At 39.5% G+C, this 18,851-nt stretch overlaps 1 protein-coding gene across 1 annotated transcript in view; it reads right to left on the reverse strand.

The window, feature by feature from the left end:
• The window catches only part of LOC149789074 (hepatocyte growth factor receptor-like), an 84,317-nt gene extending 67,390 nt beyond the window's left edge, over positions 1-16,927 (reverse strand). The window contains exons 1-2 of the mRNA XM_089975256.1: positions 16,826-16,927; positions 14,635-15,678 (exon numbers count right to left, since the gene is read on the reverse strand). Coding sequence (XP_089831382.1) covers positions 14,635-15,609 — 975 coding nt within the window. The 5' untranslated portion in view covers positions 15,610-15,678; positions 16,826-16,927. The remainder of the gene's footprint in view (positions 1-14,634; positions 15,679-16,825) is intronic.
• Positions 16,928-18,851: the final 1,924 nt, after the last annotated feature.

Raw genomic sequence — 18,851 nt, forward strand, 5'->3', positions numbered from 1 at the left:
CATGTAGAGGTGACCATGGCTTTTGAAATTTAATCATTTGACATTTTGCGACCAAGATGAAACGATCGGACAATTTCATTGAGAAAAGAGAAGGAAATAAGAGGCAGAAACATTACCTATCGCCTCGCCCTCGAGCTGAAATCTTGTCTCTAATCCATGCCAGCGATTTTGAAGATGACATAAGTGAGCCAGAATTTACACCTTCTACGTCTGCATCGAGACACAAAGAATCTACGTCAAGCCAAACGTTGTCACTATCACCTGAAACGTATTACCACATTCGAGAGACCGATAAACGCTCCTCCAGAAAATATTGAACCACAGCATACACGTACAAGGTGGAAGAGTTAACCAGCTATTTGTGTGATTCTTTGTTAACCACGCTGAAATGACAATGTGAAGCCAAAGAAGTCGATTTCCTGAGACTCTCCATGTATCACGACAGTTTAAAGTCGCCCGTCTGGATTGAGCTTAGCAGACCAGCAGAACTGATACATTCCAAAGTCATTTACAAGATTCAACACGTGCAGCAATCCAACGACAAATTTCACATCACCGATGGAAAAGTAACACTGTACACGACCTACGTTTCTCTTCCCAAAAGGACAGGACGAAAACAAAATTATTATTGGTGAATGACCTTTGCAGCACTAAACACATTATCGTCCACATGAATAACACTCAAGCCATAATGTCTTTGGCCCAGGCTATTTTGGTGGGTCGAACATATGCCGACAAGAGCGACATAGATTAATTGAAAAGAGCCTTGGAGAAGATTCGATAAAACGAAGTGAAGCAGAACTCCTGTTACATCAAGCCGGTTTATTCAACGACAAACCCTGTGGCATTCCTGAAATGCAAATATTGCAAGATGGCTTGGCTCTCCGCTACACATTGAAAGTGCATCCTCAAGAAGTACGCGGACCTCTGTTGTTTCGAGCCGACGACTACAAAGATGGAAAATACATTCACGTCTGCCATCACGATGAACATTCATTCCTGGGATACTGTTATCATGGTGAGAAATGTGACGATTTGTATAACAATTGAGAACAACACAAGCATTGCGGATCGTAATTTTCAGGATGTTTGGTCTCTAAACCCTGTCTTGATGAAGAACGAGAAAGAGTGCATTGCCATGCTTGTCAGCAAACTTTTGTCGTCCCTACCTGTTACCAACATCAACTGAAGACGCAAGGTTCACAGCGGAAAAGTGGTTACCAGCTGCTGAAATGGTGTTCTATTTGTGAACAAGTCATTCGCACCAATAGTTGCAAGGCGCAAGTTTGTTCAGGAAAGAAAAGATGTCACATTTCTCGCCAAATCGTGGACTTGGAACACGAATGCTACATTCAAAAATACCAATCCAGACAGGAGGAAGAGGAAGATGATGACAAGAAAAAATGAAATTTCATCTTTTTCGATTTTGAATGCAATTAAGAGACCGGCATTCACATTCCTAATTTCTGCGTGGCTCATCAAGCGTGCGAGAAGTGCATCCAAGAACCGATCTCTTTTCATTGCCCTCACTGTAGCAAGATTCCTGGAGGATGTGAAAAAAACCTCGGGGACCTAACATGCTGACCGATTTTGCCCAGTGGATCTTAGACACTATCGACGAGACATGGAGTGAAGAGGACATCAAAGGTTACTGAGATTTTCATCGCTATGCCACAGTGATGACTCACAATTTCTAAGGATACGATGCACAATTTCTTCTAAAAGTCTATACAGAACAAAGTACCGAACGTCCTAGAAGTTTTTCTACGCTTGGTACCAAACTGACGCCTTGGACCGCACGACTTTAAGGAAGAAATTCCGACGTGGACATTTTGCTGTGGAAAATTTCGAGAATTATTCATGGAACACGAAGAGATCGATCCTTTGAAAAAAGCCATCACCATCGCCAAAGCGTGTACTCTAGTGTACCGCAAATGATTCATGCCCGAGAACACCCTGGCTTTCATACGCCCTCAAACTAGACACTTTGTCTAGCGTCGTTACTCGGCCAAATCTCTGCTTCGGCTGCATTACTTGTGCGACAAGAAAACAAATGGATCCATCATACCAAAAACGGCGGAGGCGAAAAAACCATCGTAATGTATTCGGTGGATGGCTGGGACTTAGAAAACCCTAAGATCTTATACAAGTTTAACGGTTTCTTTTTCACGGATGTCCGATCTGCGACCCTCAGTGGGAAACCAAAAATCAGTTTTTACAACGGACCATGTAAGGCTTGTACGAGGCCACTTGTCAACGCCGCTAGAAGTTAGAACAGCAAGGATACCAAGTCGTGGAAATGTGGGAAAACGAGTACGCTCACCGTTCGAAAACCGATCCCGAGTTTATACGCATCGTGGAAAGATATAAGCTGGTAGACCAGCGGAACAGTTTGTATGGAGGAAGGACGAATGCCACCTGTTGCTGTAGAGAAAGAAGAAGAAATCAAATACCTGGATGTGTGTTCGCTGTATCCTTACGTGTGTAAATATTAACACTTTTGAGCATATCACTCACATTTGATTATGTAACACATCAACCCAGACAACATTAGATAATATGATGGATATATTAAATGGAAAGTAGTGCCTCTCACCGACTTGTATCATCCTGTTTTACCGCACCACTGCCAATGAAAATTGATGTTTCCATTGTGTCGCTCTTGTGCTGGAACATGCAAGCAAGATCAACCTTGTCATCACACTCAGGAAGAACGCGCATAGACGGCAACGTTGATCAGCGAGGAATTGTTTAAAGCTCTGGATCTAAGATACAAATTATTAGAAGTGGGCGAAATTTACCTCTTTCCCAAGACAGAACAGTATCAAAAGTGTGACGAGCCTTAGAAAGGAATTTTCGCGGACTATGTGAATGACTTTTTCAAACTGAAGAAAGAAGACAGCGTATATTCTTCCTGGTGTCAAACTTCCGAAGACAAAGGAAATTCGAAGATAAACACTTTGAACAGGAAGGCATCACTTTAGACAATGTGGAGAAAACCGAAGGACTGCTATCGTTTGCCAAAGTGATGTTGAATTGTTTGTGAGGAAAATGGCAGAACGACCATGTTTACTCAAGACGGAGTATTTGACAGACGCTTCCCGCTATTTCCAGATGATTCACTCGGAAACCAAATTCATGAAACACGTGGATGTGATTCGTGAAGGTTTGATATTAGTGATTTACGAAGAAGAACTTGAGTTTGTTCAGGCCAACGAATTTGGAAATGTCATCATTGTGGCCTACGTGACAGCCCATTCTCGCTAAAAATTGTACGAAGCCTGACACCAGTTAGGAGATCATGTGCTGTATTTTGACACGGACAGTCGCATCTACATAGATCACCTTGGTCACCGTCACACTAAAGTCAAAAGAGACCGTTTATGAGCTTGGACGTACAAGCACCCCGAAGACAAGATTCTAAGTTTTGCTAGCGGCGGTCCTAAACATTACAGCTACGAATACGAGGACCAACGAGGAGAAGTGAACATCAAGTGTAAACTGATGTTTTGCGTGTCAAACTCGACGGATGCGAAAGCGATGCCACTCGTTATCGTGGACTCTTTAGTGGTTTTCATTCTTAAATTAATATTACCGTATAGCTTCCACCCTCCAGATGTCATCCACGCTTGTGCAAACTACTTCATGTACCATCACCGACACATCAAAATGAACCTGTGAAAGACGAATATTCGTTCCCTGTGCGATAGTCTGGATACTGCAACTTTGAAAGTCGATTCCAGACGTTCAAAGGAAAGTTGCCCAAATATCTGGGAGCGAATTGCAAGAAAAGATCTACAAGGAAGTAAAGCAGGGACTTGCCAGGGCAACATCTCAATTTGTGACTGTAGAACTTCTTTGCCGAAAAATTCACAAAAGGAAAGTGAAAAAGAAGAAACTGAAAAGAAAAAAACAAAGATTTCTCTGAATTAAGTCAGCATTCTTGAGACTATTCCACTTTGGACCATTTAAATTAGAAGATTTTATTGACATTTCCCGGAATGGCAGTGGTCAGAAATTACTATCCACACCCATCATTTTAGCCCTGAGATAAGATTTTTAATAAAAATATGGACATTTAGAAGTTGCCCCAACGTGAGTATAGACACTGGCTGACATTTTCATGGATACTTTAAAAGAGAACTTTTGTGATTTGCCTTTAGGGTTGAGAGAACACATTTACCAAGAATTCGTCAAAATACAAGTGAAACGCAAAGAACTCAAAGAAGAATTGCACCCTTTACGTCACATTAGTTTGAAGTTTTGGTACCTGAATGCTATAAGAGGATTGATTCTTAGGAAAGCGTTCCAATAGTTAAACATTGATAAACTGACAGAGTGTCAGACAGATTTGGATACTACTTATTCAATTTACAAATTGTCAATACTGCACCGAATCGCAGAGGAAGAGTTAGAAGATCACCAAAACCATTTACAAGAACTACTCTTTGGCTAAGAGGCAACTTCTGTGAGATGTATGGTGTTGGAGTTAGTGACTAAACAAATTGAATTCGCCACTGAAGTACAATGAGTTCTGTGCAAAATGTACTTCTATTTTCCGCCACAAAAGATTATATAAACGTTTGCTACCAAGTCAAGACCTTTATCAGTAGTGACACAACTGATTGCGTGGAAGGAAATCAGTGACACTATTCAGAATGTGAAGGTTTACGAAAAGGTGATACAATAACTGTTTCTTTTGAATTAGAGATGTCGTGTGTGTCTTAGTGACTTCCTTTCTGGGATTTCATTGAAAAGTGGATTCCATGTGGACCATTTACAAACAGTACCTACCACAAACAAAAACATTATGGTGGTCCCTTTAAACATACACGAGCGTTGCACTTTCATCTCGATACTTCTCTACTTCTCAGGGAATAAATTCGTAAACTTTTAGCTACTGAGGATGTTTACGACGACGTATGTGTTGCTTGTGACTTACACCCTCGCTGGCAGAATTTACGTGATTGGTAAAGTCTTGGTTTCGATGCTTGGACGAACAAGTGGCTGACTATGCCCAAGATTTGTGATCATGGCTTCAAACGTTCAGTGACACATGAAAACTATAAACCTGTGTTAGCCATAGAGCTAGAAGAAACATCTGACAAGGGACAGCACTATCATCGATATGGACACCCCCGAAAGGCCATTCCGTGAGACTGTGCCTAACGTAGAGAATCTAAGAACATTACAAAGTGTCCCTATAACACCACACCTTCCTCACAAATTTTGCACAGTAACTTGTTTATATTCCACTTTGATCGTTTCGATGTGTATTTTATCGATATACTTAACCATTTGCCTCTTAAGCATTGCTGTATTTTGTGTCCAATGTTAAATTTTGGAATAAAACGTGTCCCGAAAAGTATAAAGACTCTTGTCTTGTCAGTGTTCCCTTCAAAATTATAAACATCTTCGCTATTGCTACGTCTGCTGTCTCTATTACCTCTTCAACAAATGTCAAAGTCGTCGAAAAACTAGATCGTTCCAGTTTGGAAGGACTGTATCTTCGCAACCCTTTTCCATGGTAATTGATGTGGTTCAGGCAAAACCGAATCTGTCAAACTTTTGATAGAACACAAAAATCATATGATCGATCGTCCACCTCAACGCATCATGTGGTCTTACAAAGAGTGGTAGTCGGCTTACAGTCTCCTGCGAGAAAGTCAAGGAGATTCTATCGTTTTTATGGAAGTCATTTCTAGTGAAGACTACGCTTGTGTCTGACCACAGTCAAACACATCTGGCCATCTCCGACGACATGTTAGGTGAAGACGAAAAATAAATTAAACTGTGGTTTACACGCAAAGGGCGTCATCATAATCCCAGTGTCATTTACATCACCCAAATTTAGTTTCAATACAATAAAGCCCATTGCACCATCAGTTTCGATGCCAATTATGTTTTCTTGCTTAAAAGTCCCAGAGATAAATCTCAGGTGCAAGCGTTAGCTAAATATTTAGAAACTCCTTGGCTGACTCATGCGTACTACGATGCCACCCAAACGCCTGGTGCCTATTTACTCGCCAATTTCAAACCCACCCACCCCGATTATTTGCAATTTCGTACATGTTTCACAACTGGTCTCAAGACGGAAGGCTGATCGTGTACAAGTCCCCATCGGTGTGAAACAAACTATAAAAACCTTCGACACTTCTGGTCTGTCTCACACATCATCAACATGACATCCCTTCAGTCTCATCTTCCCGTCAAAATTGATTCGTGCCTTGTACGGCATAAGACGCGAAACAAATCAACAAATACGTGCAAGTGTCTCAGAAGCCAGTCTCAAACAAGTCTGATGATGGTTTACGGGGACAGAGCGTCAGTTACTGCAATGCATCATTCACATCCCTCATCAAACCAAAAGCTTTTTTGACAAACACAAATTATTCTTGACGCAACTATCAGATCCCCGAATCGACACGCACACCAAAAAGCAAATCATTTTGAAACCTGGAGGTAGCGGTACTCTAGGTGTTGTCATCATTCGCTCCCTCTTAAAATGGAATCTAAACGCTCCTGTAGTCACCAGCAACAAAAAAGCCTATCCCCAACCAAAGCTTTTAAAGAAGAAAAAGAGAAGTGATGCCAAGACCAGGTCAAGGCTTCAGAAAAAGAAATGTCACAATAAAACAGCGGCCCGGACGCAACCTTACATTTACATGCCACGACCTGCTGTGACCGTGTCTTCCACTTAGCCGTTGCTAGTGATTCCAGCCAAACCGAGTTGACACCCCTCTTTCCTAATTTGACAAAAATGGAAACCCGTGTCTTAAAGAACTTCTTCTCCAGCGGTGATGACCTATTCCTCCTCCTCTTTAGCCGCAGAAGCAGCCGCTAAAAAGTATCTTCCCCCAAAAATCAAAGTCCAAGAGATATCGAGAATGTTACATAGATTACTGGATTTGTCCAAGCAAGAACTGTTACGATTTAGTCCGTTGCGATGAAGTGATGCCTGCCATGAAGATGATATGACGTACCGACAATCAGTGACGACGCATTCCATAATAAAAAGGAACCGTGCCAGACGATGGAATACAGTACTTTTGTGCTTCTAAAAGAAAACAAACGTCACCCCCAAGAAGTGAAAACCATCATCGTCAATCTCTTGCCAAAAATGGAAAAGGAAAAGGACAGTCTCGTAGTTTAGCCCAACATCCGAAAGAAACGTCTGGGCAAACATAGTCAACCCAAGAAAAAGAGGTTGGTGCAAAAGGGAGAATTTGGTTTTTCACTGGCAGAGCAATTGCTCAAAGAGTTTTGTATACAACAATGACTACACAAATAAGATAAAAGGACGTGTGCCAGGTCATCGACTTCAGTGTATGTTTTGCTCCTGAACAAATTATGATGTCACCACCAAGAAGCCTTCCCTCTTCTGTCCAAAAGGACAGGGCTACCTCCCCGTTTAGCCACACGTGTTGTCGGTCCTATCCAAATCGCCTCCACCCATGCGAAAGCAAACCAGTTAAACCGCCTCAAAAGACATAATCGATACCGTTTGCGAATGTTGCATGAATGTCTTGAAGGGAACGACCTTATCTCAACATAAGAAAAACCACTTAGCTAAACCTCGAAACGTTCTTCGCCAGATGGTTAAAAACAAAATCCCCATCCATCAAATGAAAAAAAAATAGTGGTGCAACGCGGAGGACTATTGCCCATGTTGATTATACCATTGATCAAAGGACTGGCCAGAACAATGCTGGGAGTAGTTCCGGAAGATGTTTTACCCATCGGCCGACTATAAAAATGATCAAGAAGAACTCTTTTTGGGAAAAGATCTTGTACGTGTGAAATTACATCGTTGGCAAAAACAACTCACCCCGCATTTACTTCCCAATTCTTACCTGACAGAGATGTCTCAGTTACAACACAAATTTCAATCGTTGCTAGATCTTAACGATTTGACAGGAGCGGAAAAATTACAACGGCAAGGCCAAGTTTTTCAACGATTTCAACGACTTCAACTGCTTCACATGCAAGCTTTAGACAAAACAGTTCAAGCGACTCTTAAAGACTTTAAGACCCTGATGAAAAGTCTATCGCCACCTCCACCTCCACTGACCATCACAAAGGCAGCCACACGGATGCCAGAGGGAAAAGACGCACGAGAAGTCTTTCAAACACTGTCAGCTTCTCCCATCCATAGTAAGATTTCAGCATCTCTGCTGAACACATTCACCACTCCCCAACGAGAAGGACTCAAAGCTTTGTTTAAAAACATGATGTCTACTCCACCTTCGATTGAAGTGAAAAAGAAAGAGAGGAAAGCAGAAGTGAAAAAAGAAAGCCATTCCATTGCCACCACCACTACCTTCGATTTCTACTACTGTGGTACGTCGGACGCTCCAAGCCGTTTCCAAACCACGTCGCCAGGTAAGTTATTGAAGAGAGAGTCATGATGGAGAATTTGTTAGTCAGCATTTACTACGATCCAACCCATCGTGCGAGTCACAGAGGAATTTACAAATTGTATCGCGGTGCCGAAACCCGACTGTAAAGTGTACGTTGACCTCAAGTGCAACGGCTGTTACAGGAACAATCCATGTACACATTACACAATCCCATGCGACAAAATATTTCCAAAAGTCGCACCCAAATGGAGGGTATCGATCATCAATGGCAAAACGATTTAGCCGATATCTATCATCTGGCCACCTACAATCGTGGCTACAAATATATGTTTTAAGTCATATACGTCTTTTCCAAATTTGTCCAGGTCGTACTTTTAACTTCCAAATCGAGCCCTGAGTTAGTGCGAGCTCTAAAACTGGTGTTGAAACAAAGTGGTCGTCACCCTCTTCAATTGCAAACCGAAAAGAAAGAAAAAATTCTGAACCAAGCTTTCAAAAAGAGATCGAAGAAAAGATAGATTCATTTTTTCACCGACGAGAATCCAGAATCCAAAGCCAGAATCGTGGAACGTTTTCAGCTCACCTTAAAAGCACGCATGTGGGCATCTTTATCGCATCTCAAGTACATCAACGTTTTACCGCGACTGGTTAAAGCGTACAATCAATCTTACCATCTTAGCATTAATCGAAGAAGTAACTCTAGAAAACGAAGTAACTGTGTTTGTGCGCCTGTTTGTTAAGTCCCCGACTGATGCTATCCCCGAGAAACCTGAACTGTTGACGACGGGAGATTGGGTACGCATTGAAAAAGCTAAACGCACTTTCGACAAAGGTTGCTTACCGAACTGGACCACCGAATTGTTTCATGTCACTGGACGAGTGCGTGGCCGTCATCTTGCCGTCTATAAACTGGAAGGCATGAACGGTGAAGTGTTAAGAGGAACTTTCTACTTGTCCGAGTTGCAACGAGTGACCAAAAAAGAGAACGAGTTGTACGACATCGAAAGCATTCTCGATCGAAGAACCCGTAAAGTTGGAAAACGTCGTGTCAAAGAAGTCAAAGTACGTTGAAAAGGATATTCTCACAGTTTCTATTCGTGGATCGACGCTTCGCAAGTCATGGACTTTAAAAGGAAGTGACCATCATGCCGTGCAACAAAGCCTCAGCAAAATTAGCGACCACTCCTTCTTTTCTGCAAGATCTACAAAAGCAACCCCTGTTATTGTGGTGTGCAGAACGTGTGCCTAACACGCAAATTGTCTTTTTCCTGCCAAATCTTTGTGGTGTATTGTGTCATCGGTGCCCCCATTGCCAATTTGAGTTTGCAACAAGGAGACAAACCATTGTGGACCATTTTACTGAGCGGCCGCATCGGTTACCTTCTTGCCAATCTTTCCCTGAAATATTCTACCAGCAGCAACAACGGTAGGCTTAGGGACAACGCCAGTCAGCCGCCCAAAAGTAACATCCCTCATTTGGAATCTCCTTTGACCTTGAGTTATTCCTCGGAAAGCAGAACTCTGGAATTATGGATAATTAATTTTACTTAACTTTACCCACCGACAGTTCCATGGATGTACTTCCCACATAACCTCGTGCTGTTTCACGGCCAAATTTTGTTCAGACCATCCAACTGGATCATGAAGTCCATTGGGAAGTGGCTTTGGTCGAAATGATTCATCCCATACAAGTCTAAAATGTCACTGGAGATCAAACAGAGTTTTGGATCGACATTCTAAACCTACAAGTACAACAACACTTGAATATCATCAATAATGGTTTTTACGAAAACAAATATCCAGCTTCACACAATTTTCCACTGAACATCTACGAATTATGAAACGAAAATTCCTGCAGGCTAATATTTTAACTCTCAAGGCTTCAGTTCGGCTAAACCCCTAATTTGACTCATACCCCGTAACTCGTACTGGATCTAGCGGGCCATGCTTAAGGGGGCATGAGTGGTGTCAACCGACGGGAGACGAGGGAATTCGGGTGGCGTAGGGCCCGGTTCTGCCTGTGCACAGACTCGGATCTAACATATGTTGACCAAAACGCATGCCGCTTGTACGCCAGCTGAACAGGGTGCAATACCTCAAATTAATGCAATGCAAATGGTCATAGTGAAACATAAAATAATAAGCAAATGGTGACAGTTTATCATAAAAAAGCATAAATAATAATCAAAGCAAAGGAACAGAAAACCCACAAAATCAGTGCAGAAATATAGGAGCATTAACCAGAAGCAATGCAATAATAACAAACTTATAAAAGACATGCTAATCTCTAACAATGCCTCTCTTCTGAAAATCTCACTACAGGTGGCGATGGCTATCAAAATAATGCTGAAATAATAATCATGATTAAATATATATCAGGTGACAAACTATAAGCCATCGGGTATTAATTATTTTAATAACACGATATACAATTATCTAGAACCCAAAACGTAGTACTATAAGGTGGTCATAACCGCAAAACCATCAGGTCCAGCTGCATAATGCGCACTTAAATACTTATGGGCTTTTTATTTAAGACCTCTAAGTAAGATTATAAAGCGGTCTAAAGCCCAAGACTATTATGTCCTACACAATGCGGCAACCAAATAGATAGGTATTTGTCATCGAGACCTCAATTTAGATGATATAAGGCGACAAAAACCACGCCATCAGGCCCCTCTGCACAATGCGACAAATAAGATTACTGCTACTGGACCCAAACTTATACGTTCTAATAAACAACTCTATCCTAAATATATATATATATTACAATAGCTATCGCCCTTGTAGATATATCCTCTCATAACAGTACAGAACCATTATCTAAATTGTGCAAGCACGACACTTTTATTATTTGGCCTCTAGGGATCAAATCTATACCAAGGATAATAAGGGTGACTTCGCTGGACGTGGGCGCGTCACTTTCACCCCGCCTGCCTTTCAGACTCCGGACACAATAATTAAAGAGTAAGCTGTGCATATATACGTGATGGAGCGAGGCTCCGTTCCATTCCTCACGATTAATTAATTACATTGAGTGTTGGGTCGATTCCCACTCACAAGAGCATCCATAAAAGTCGATTGGGACATAATTGTCCTGCGACTGGTACTAAACTAATCTGCTCACTATGTGAGCATAAATGCGCAGGAGATGTGGCTTTTTTCCCTTCCTACGATTAATGAATTATCCCACTTTGCGGGCATTAACTCGTCTCAAATGACTAATTGGCGAAAGCGACGTATATTCAAGTTAAGTAAGTAAGTAATCGTGCCATTCATCGTTAATTAGTCAAAGATGGCTACAAACGAAGTGGACAAGAAGCAAATATTGCAAGAGGTATTAGGTAACCTGAACATAATTGAAGAGATGCTTTATACCACTTGACACTAGTCACGTATCAGTCAGCTTATAAATACTCATGTATTTCCTACTTGTATTGTTCTATGTATTTCCACTTATAATATTCATTGAAATGAATGATATCATGTTCATCATTAATCGCAAATTAATGTTAATGACGTCAGGTATATGTGCTACGACTTGGACCAAATATGTAATCTACGAAACTGACTCCATAATACTAGACTGATATTTTTGTTAGTACAATTACTACCATAGTACTAAACTCTGACATACTTGTTAGTACAATTACTACCATAGTACTAGACTGATATTCTTGTTAGTACAATTACTACCATAGTACTAAACTCTGACATACTTGTTAGTACAATTACTACCATAGTACTAGACTCTGACATACTTGTTAGTGCAATTACTACCATAGTATTAGACCCTGACATACTTGTTAGTATAATTACTACCATAGTACTAGACACTGACACACTTGCTAGTACAATTTCTACCATCGGCCTGCTGGATGAAAATAATATCCGATGCAGATAATCTTCTTCATTTGTCTCTTGTAATTTACTGGTACGTTTTCGTGATTTGCGTATATAACATTCGATATTTTGAACAAATGATGCTTATATAAGGCTGTTTGTCCCTCGAGTTAGAAGATGGCCTTGACATCACTAACTGGTTTGAATTATGTGAGTATCGTTCTCATCCGACCAATCTTACTGTTTACATTAGGTGGAACCGAGGGTTCCTGATGCGGTTGAGTACAACGACCCTGCAAATAATGCCAAGTTGTCCCGGACATTCACGGAGTTTATATTAATTGTATCGCGTTTTCACATGGCTCACATTCTCAAATTTTAATTTTGCGACCTATCAGCTCTCTGCGCTCTATTTTGACTTGTGGTCGTTTGCTAGGCTGACTATGTTGGTATGTGAGAAAGCTTGCCAGTAGCTTCTCCTGGGTTGGTGGTTCTTTCTGGGGCTTTCCCGGGCTCTTGCTCCACCATGTATTACCTATTTTGTGGCGTTAAACCTAACAACAACAACAACAATAAAGCTAGGTTTAATCTGGATACTGGGCTTGGATATTTGAGCCTATAGTCAGTCCAGTAGTCTGCATTTCTCATGGCCCTCTTCACTCCAACATCCTGTCCGTACCTTCTCTTGACGATAACGTAGTCAATCAGCGGCAAGTGCTTGGAGCGTGGATGCATCCAAAGAAGTCTTGCTTCGTTTTGACAGACGTTGACACACATATGTTGGTGATTAAGAGGTCGTGTTCAGGGCATTTGCTCAGTAGGATTAGTCCGTTATTGTTGCATTTGCCAAAGCCATTGTTGCCAATGACACCTGACCATGTCTGACGATCCATGTCAACTCTAGCATTCAAGTCACCAAGGAAGATGGGCTTGTCTGCCTTTGGTACTTCTGCAATAAGAGACTCCAAGTCTTCGAGCTCATCTGGGTTAGTCATGGTGGGTGCATATGTGCTGATGAGAGTTGCATGATATTTTCCAGACAGTGGGCGTTTCGTTGGCAGATGTCTGTCATTCACGCCTTATCGGAGATTTATGAATTTGCTAACTAACTGTTATTTGGTCGCAAAACCAACACCAGCTTCACGTCGCTCTTTAATTCGGCTACTCCAGATGAAAGTTGTCCCTCCTCAGCTAGGTGAGTGACACTGTGGATCTTATCTTGACGTTAAATCTGGCCATTCTCTGTGAATTAAAACCGTTCTTCTCTCTGTTCTATCTGATCTGTTCCATCAGTATGCATACGTTCTCGATACCGACTTGTCGTTGCGTCATATTTGTCTTCTCAGGCGTCGACTGACTTGAACAAAGCTGGAATAATAACCCTTAAAGGACTAACAATTGCAGCTTGTGTGTACACAGTGATGTAAATCTTACAATATATATTTCATATCAAAATACCTAGTTAAAGTAACATTTACATAGCAAACCCTAAATGATCTATTTTCATGAGAAACCTCGTTGATTATGTGAAAGAGTGTAGAAACTCAGTTACAACATAACTTTTGAAATTAATTTAGTTTGCGTTTTATAAAAGTCTTATGTGACTGCTGTCATTCCAACAGTATCCATATGGCTAGAATAAAACGGACACAGCTATCGTTGTGGTGTCGTGCTTGTCATATCTAGTACTATTCGCCGAAACGCGAAACTGATTTCTTACAAAACAAAATGCTTTTGTTTCTTTATTAATCTCTAGGTCATGTGATTTTCAGATAGTCCATTGTAGGGTTTCTTATCAAATATTCTAGCTCTACATGCTGTTTCTGAATTGCAAACGACCTTCCTGTACAGCAGCTGTTCAAACCACGCTTGTAAATGTAAACGTCATGCCCATAGTAATAAATAAAACTTAATTCTTTAATTGCCTTAATTATAACTAAATGGATTCATCACATGACCAACTTTTCATTTATGTCATAATCAATGCAAATAATATAATTTTGACGTTGTAATTCAAACTAAATTAGTTACAAATTATGGTCTTCATCTACAAAATGAGACTTTAATATTGGTGCTGATATTATTTTCATGTCATTTGTTAACGGCTTATCTTATCCACTAAGAAAGTAAGGTCCAGGTATCATGCAAGGATCTAAAGTGCCTATATTCATCCATCTTTTTATAATTACCTTTACCTTTCCATCTCGTGTACATTGGACACAGAGATTCATAAAAGACTTTGTTGAAATGGCCAAAGTTGATATTACTGGAGAGCTTTTTAGTGTTGATAACCAGATCTGCCATGTAAGAGATAAGGATACCATTCAGTTATGTTCCTTTGATCTTGACTGTACTTGCAAGGATGTCTTTTAAGGAATGGTATTAAGTTGGTAGCCTACTGGTATTAAAAGCTACTTGACTAAGTACCTACCTGTTGGTTGCAACTTGTATGGGAATCTGCCATCCACGGAATCTTTAAATGCTGATGACAGTTCAAGACTGCATGTCTGAAGTATTCATGAATGTCTTCTTGAGCGTAGGAGCAAAGCTTGGATGTGTCAGTAGCATGGTCGTAAAACACCACATAGAGTGTGTCCGAGTTTGGGCTTTTGTCTGATCCGAGAAAGAAGGCATCTGTAATGTAATAGGACCCTCCGCAAGTAAGTTTTGTTTCTATATATTGTTTGGCGACGCTGGTTCCTTTGCAGGACTGGCTGATGATGCTCTCTTGGCTATTGTTCTGATTGCTAATAAAGTATGAATGATTTCGGTCCTCGAAACCATATAAAAAGTCAAAGTAACTAGTGCTCAGTGTTTCAGGCTTCATAGCATAACTTTCTCTCAGATCATAATAAAGGAACTGAAATGTGCCATTGATTTCTTGCATCTTACGTTCCGATATAACATATGGATACAATCCCAGAGGCCTTCCATCGTAACCCATGGCAACGTACAATAGGGAGTCTCCAAAATGGTCATGTCCAAAGAACGCAATAACGGATGTTTTACTGCCAACGTATTTTGCTGTAGAATGATTGCCGGTGCTATTCATGAATTGTACATATGTACCATTTCTGTACAGAGCCGCACATGCACCATAAGCTACCGTTCCACATACCATCAGGTAATCACTTTTAGTGTTTTCCTTGACGACCTGGACATCGGAATCGCAAAAGTCTCTCCTAGAGTTTACCAGCTCACAAGCATCGAATTCGCGACTGACTTGTAAATCCTGCGTCAGGTTATACAGTATATTATGCCCTCCAACAAAAACGTTTGATCTTTCTTCGTTTATGACGATGGAAAAAAGTTCGCCATTTTTTGATGAAAACTCTAGAAAGCCCAGCAAATGTGTGAAACACAAACTTAGGATAACATAAATATTGTAGAAAGCTGCGTAATCCATAATGACGATCAAAATGGACGATGGAGTCCGTTTTCTTTTATACTTGTTCGTGATAAATCCTTTCTTATCCTGGGGAAGAAATACAGTACATCTGAATTATTGCATGAACTACATAATCTGTAGAAACTAGTGTCCGCATATTAACATCCAATATGCTGAATCATAATAACGTCATAATCAGATATGAACCTTATCTACTCGTTAAATGGTTCACACATGGGAATAAAAAATGAAAGTGTACCTTTTATAATTTATTTATCTCTGTATAATTTCTGCATTTTCTTTTGAGAATCAAATTAAACCAACCTAACGATGTCACTTAGCTTATAAGAACACTGTCATTGTACAAAAATGTAAAGTCTGTTTCTTTTTTTCTGTTAATATTAGATGCAGGCTTGCATAATACCTCCTTGAAGTAGGAAACAAAGGCTTGAAATAGAAAACAAATACACAGTCTGGCAAAATCTGATGAATGTTGCTTGATCAGTCTATCGAAACAGCTATCAATATGCTGTTAAAAATGCCAGTCTGTCAAAACCTCTATCAATCTTTGACGAAAACTATCAATCTGTCCAAACTTATATCAATCTGTCACGAAATTCTTAGTCTATTTAAATATCCATTGTTCTGTCATGAAATCTTTAGTCTGTTTAAATATATATTACTCTGTGATGAAATCATTAGTCTGTCTAAATATCTATTACTCTGTCATGAAATCATTAGTCTGTTTAAATATCTATTATTCTGTCATGAAATCATTAGTCTGTCTAAATATCTATTACTCTGTCATGAAATCATTAGTCTGTTTAAATATCTATTATTCTGTCATGAAATCATTAGTCTGTCTAAATATGTATTACTCTGTCATGAAGTCATTAGTCTGTTTAAATATATATTACTCTGTCATGAAAAGTAAGACATAAAAAACAATGTATCAAAAAGGACAGCTATTGCTTCCATACTCTCAGTTGCACGACAATGTCTTCTGTATTCGATATTAGGGGAGAGATTGGGAGGTTGTGGTTGCACTGCAATATTACAACTATGATCAAAATACAACCTATATCCAGCCACATATACGTATTTGAGTCACATTAAAAAGCGTTAAATAGATTTATTTATTATTAAAAAATTTACATTTGGAAAAACGTTGAGATTCATCCCACAAATATCAAAAAGATTTTCAAGAATGTAATATCATAAGTGAATTGCATACCTAGAGACATCGGCTTTTCTATACCCTTTGATTCTGTACAGCAATCCTTCAACCAGATGCAGATATATGTGTCGGCGTAAAGATAGGAACACAATGAAGATAGAGAGGGGAACATTGTGACCTCTTACCACTTATCCATATCACATCACTTTTCCGGTGAGTTAAAATCCGGTATTCACTGTACCACCATGAACTATCTTCAATATGTACATTTCCTTCAGATTTCCCTTTTGTTATCAACGTAGCTCTGGAACTTGTGATGGAGTGTGCCCAAGGTATTTTTAATTCGTACAACCATCATTCATAACAGAGAAATGTATTAGGCGTGACACTTAGCGTATTTTCTGTTCAAACCGTTCTCGATATTCCCTTACGATCAGTGAAATACAATTGTACCTAAAATTTAAATTCTGTTCTATATAGGTTCACAAGAAACTGACCAGATTTCAAAAGGTCTTTATCGTTGTCATTACTAATGCATACCGGATAGGAAGCACTAGCATGCGTGCAACGTGAAACGAAATAAGACCAACATCAAAGACACTCGACTTATGTGACCTTTCAATGGAGAGTGACCGGTTTTTGGATTGGGTGGGAACAGAGAGGACGTATATGCATCTGTTTCCTTATTTATCTGCATATAGCTTTATTTTTTCTACTCGGTACCATGTAGAATTGTGTTGAAGCGCCTTTAGATCTTTACATACACACCTCATAACTGCTGTACTCCAACCCAACCCCAGCCTCTGAGATGCAGATATTGTATTTTTTTCTTACTTTGCATATATATATATTGTGTACATTTTATTTTTTATTTTGATTTTGTAAGTATAAGGAATAGCATCACTATAAAAAATCAGATAGTAGAATTTGAATCCGAAACTTTTTCGTTGCGTATCCGGACCGCTAACCACCAAACTATGGTTGAAGCGTTCATCAGTCGCCTTTTACGACATGCGGGGGTATGCACTCTAATTCCTTGTTCTCTCAGGTGGTAATGATTAATGCACTGGATGAAACAAGCTAGAGGGTCGTGCTCGTTAGAATAAATAATCGTATTGTGCTGATTTGAATCATCGTAATGTGCTAACATAGGGATATGATTTTAAACGGTTTATATTTTTTAATTTATTTATTTTTTTTTAAATATTTTTTTAATATATACTTAGCAATAACCGAAAGTGACGATAACGTACAATTAAATATAAAGGCTTGTCTTTCTTTATGTATATACGCATCCGCCACAAGGATTCATCAGTACTGAGTAGATGGACATATAACATACTCTAAACCTCTAAAAAATGCCATTCAATATTTTCGTCAGAAACTTGGTGGTCAAAATTACAAATTACTTGTAATGATATACATGGACTTTGTAGTCTGCACTTTGCATTGTCTATATGACACTAAGTATGACATTTCTCGTACTTATCTCATTTGTGTATACTTGCTAAATATAATTGTCAAATCGATGCTTTGGTCTGTTTTCGAATTAAATTGCTATGTGTTTGGTCTGTTTTCGAATTAATTTGCTATTTAAGATTGACACGAATTCCTGAAGCTTGCACAGTACCTTGGGAAACTCGTGGTTATATTTAATAGCAATTTTTATATTTTCCTTCTGATCTATCAATTTTATATAATTTGGGGGGAAAAAAGTACTACCATGACCTAGCGCATAACTTAAAATTGTCAAAAACAGCACCTAACCTTCTAATTGATATTGACTGTTTCTCCTAGGACTTCTATCTTCAAAGCGTTATCATAAAAAACAGCACCTAACCTTCTAATTGATATTGACTATTTCTCCTAGGACGTCTATCTTCAAAGCGTTATCATAAAAAACAGCACCTAACCTTCTTATTGATATTGACTATTTCTCCTAGGACTTTTATCTTCAAAGCGTTATCATCAAAAAACAGAACCTAACCTTCTAATTGATATTGACTATTTCTCCTAGGACTTCTATCTTCAAAGCGTTATCATAAAAAACAGCAACTAACCTTCTAATTGATACTGACTATTT

Source organism: Sinohyriopsis cumingii, chromosome 11 (genome assembly GCF_028554795.1).
Source record: "Sinohyriopsis cumingii isolate HCF-2022 chromosome 11, ASM2855479v2, whole genome shotgun sequence".
Lineage (NCBI taxonomy): Eukaryota > Metazoa > Mollusca > Bivalvia > Unionida > Unionidae > Sinohyriopsis > Sinohyriopsis cumingii.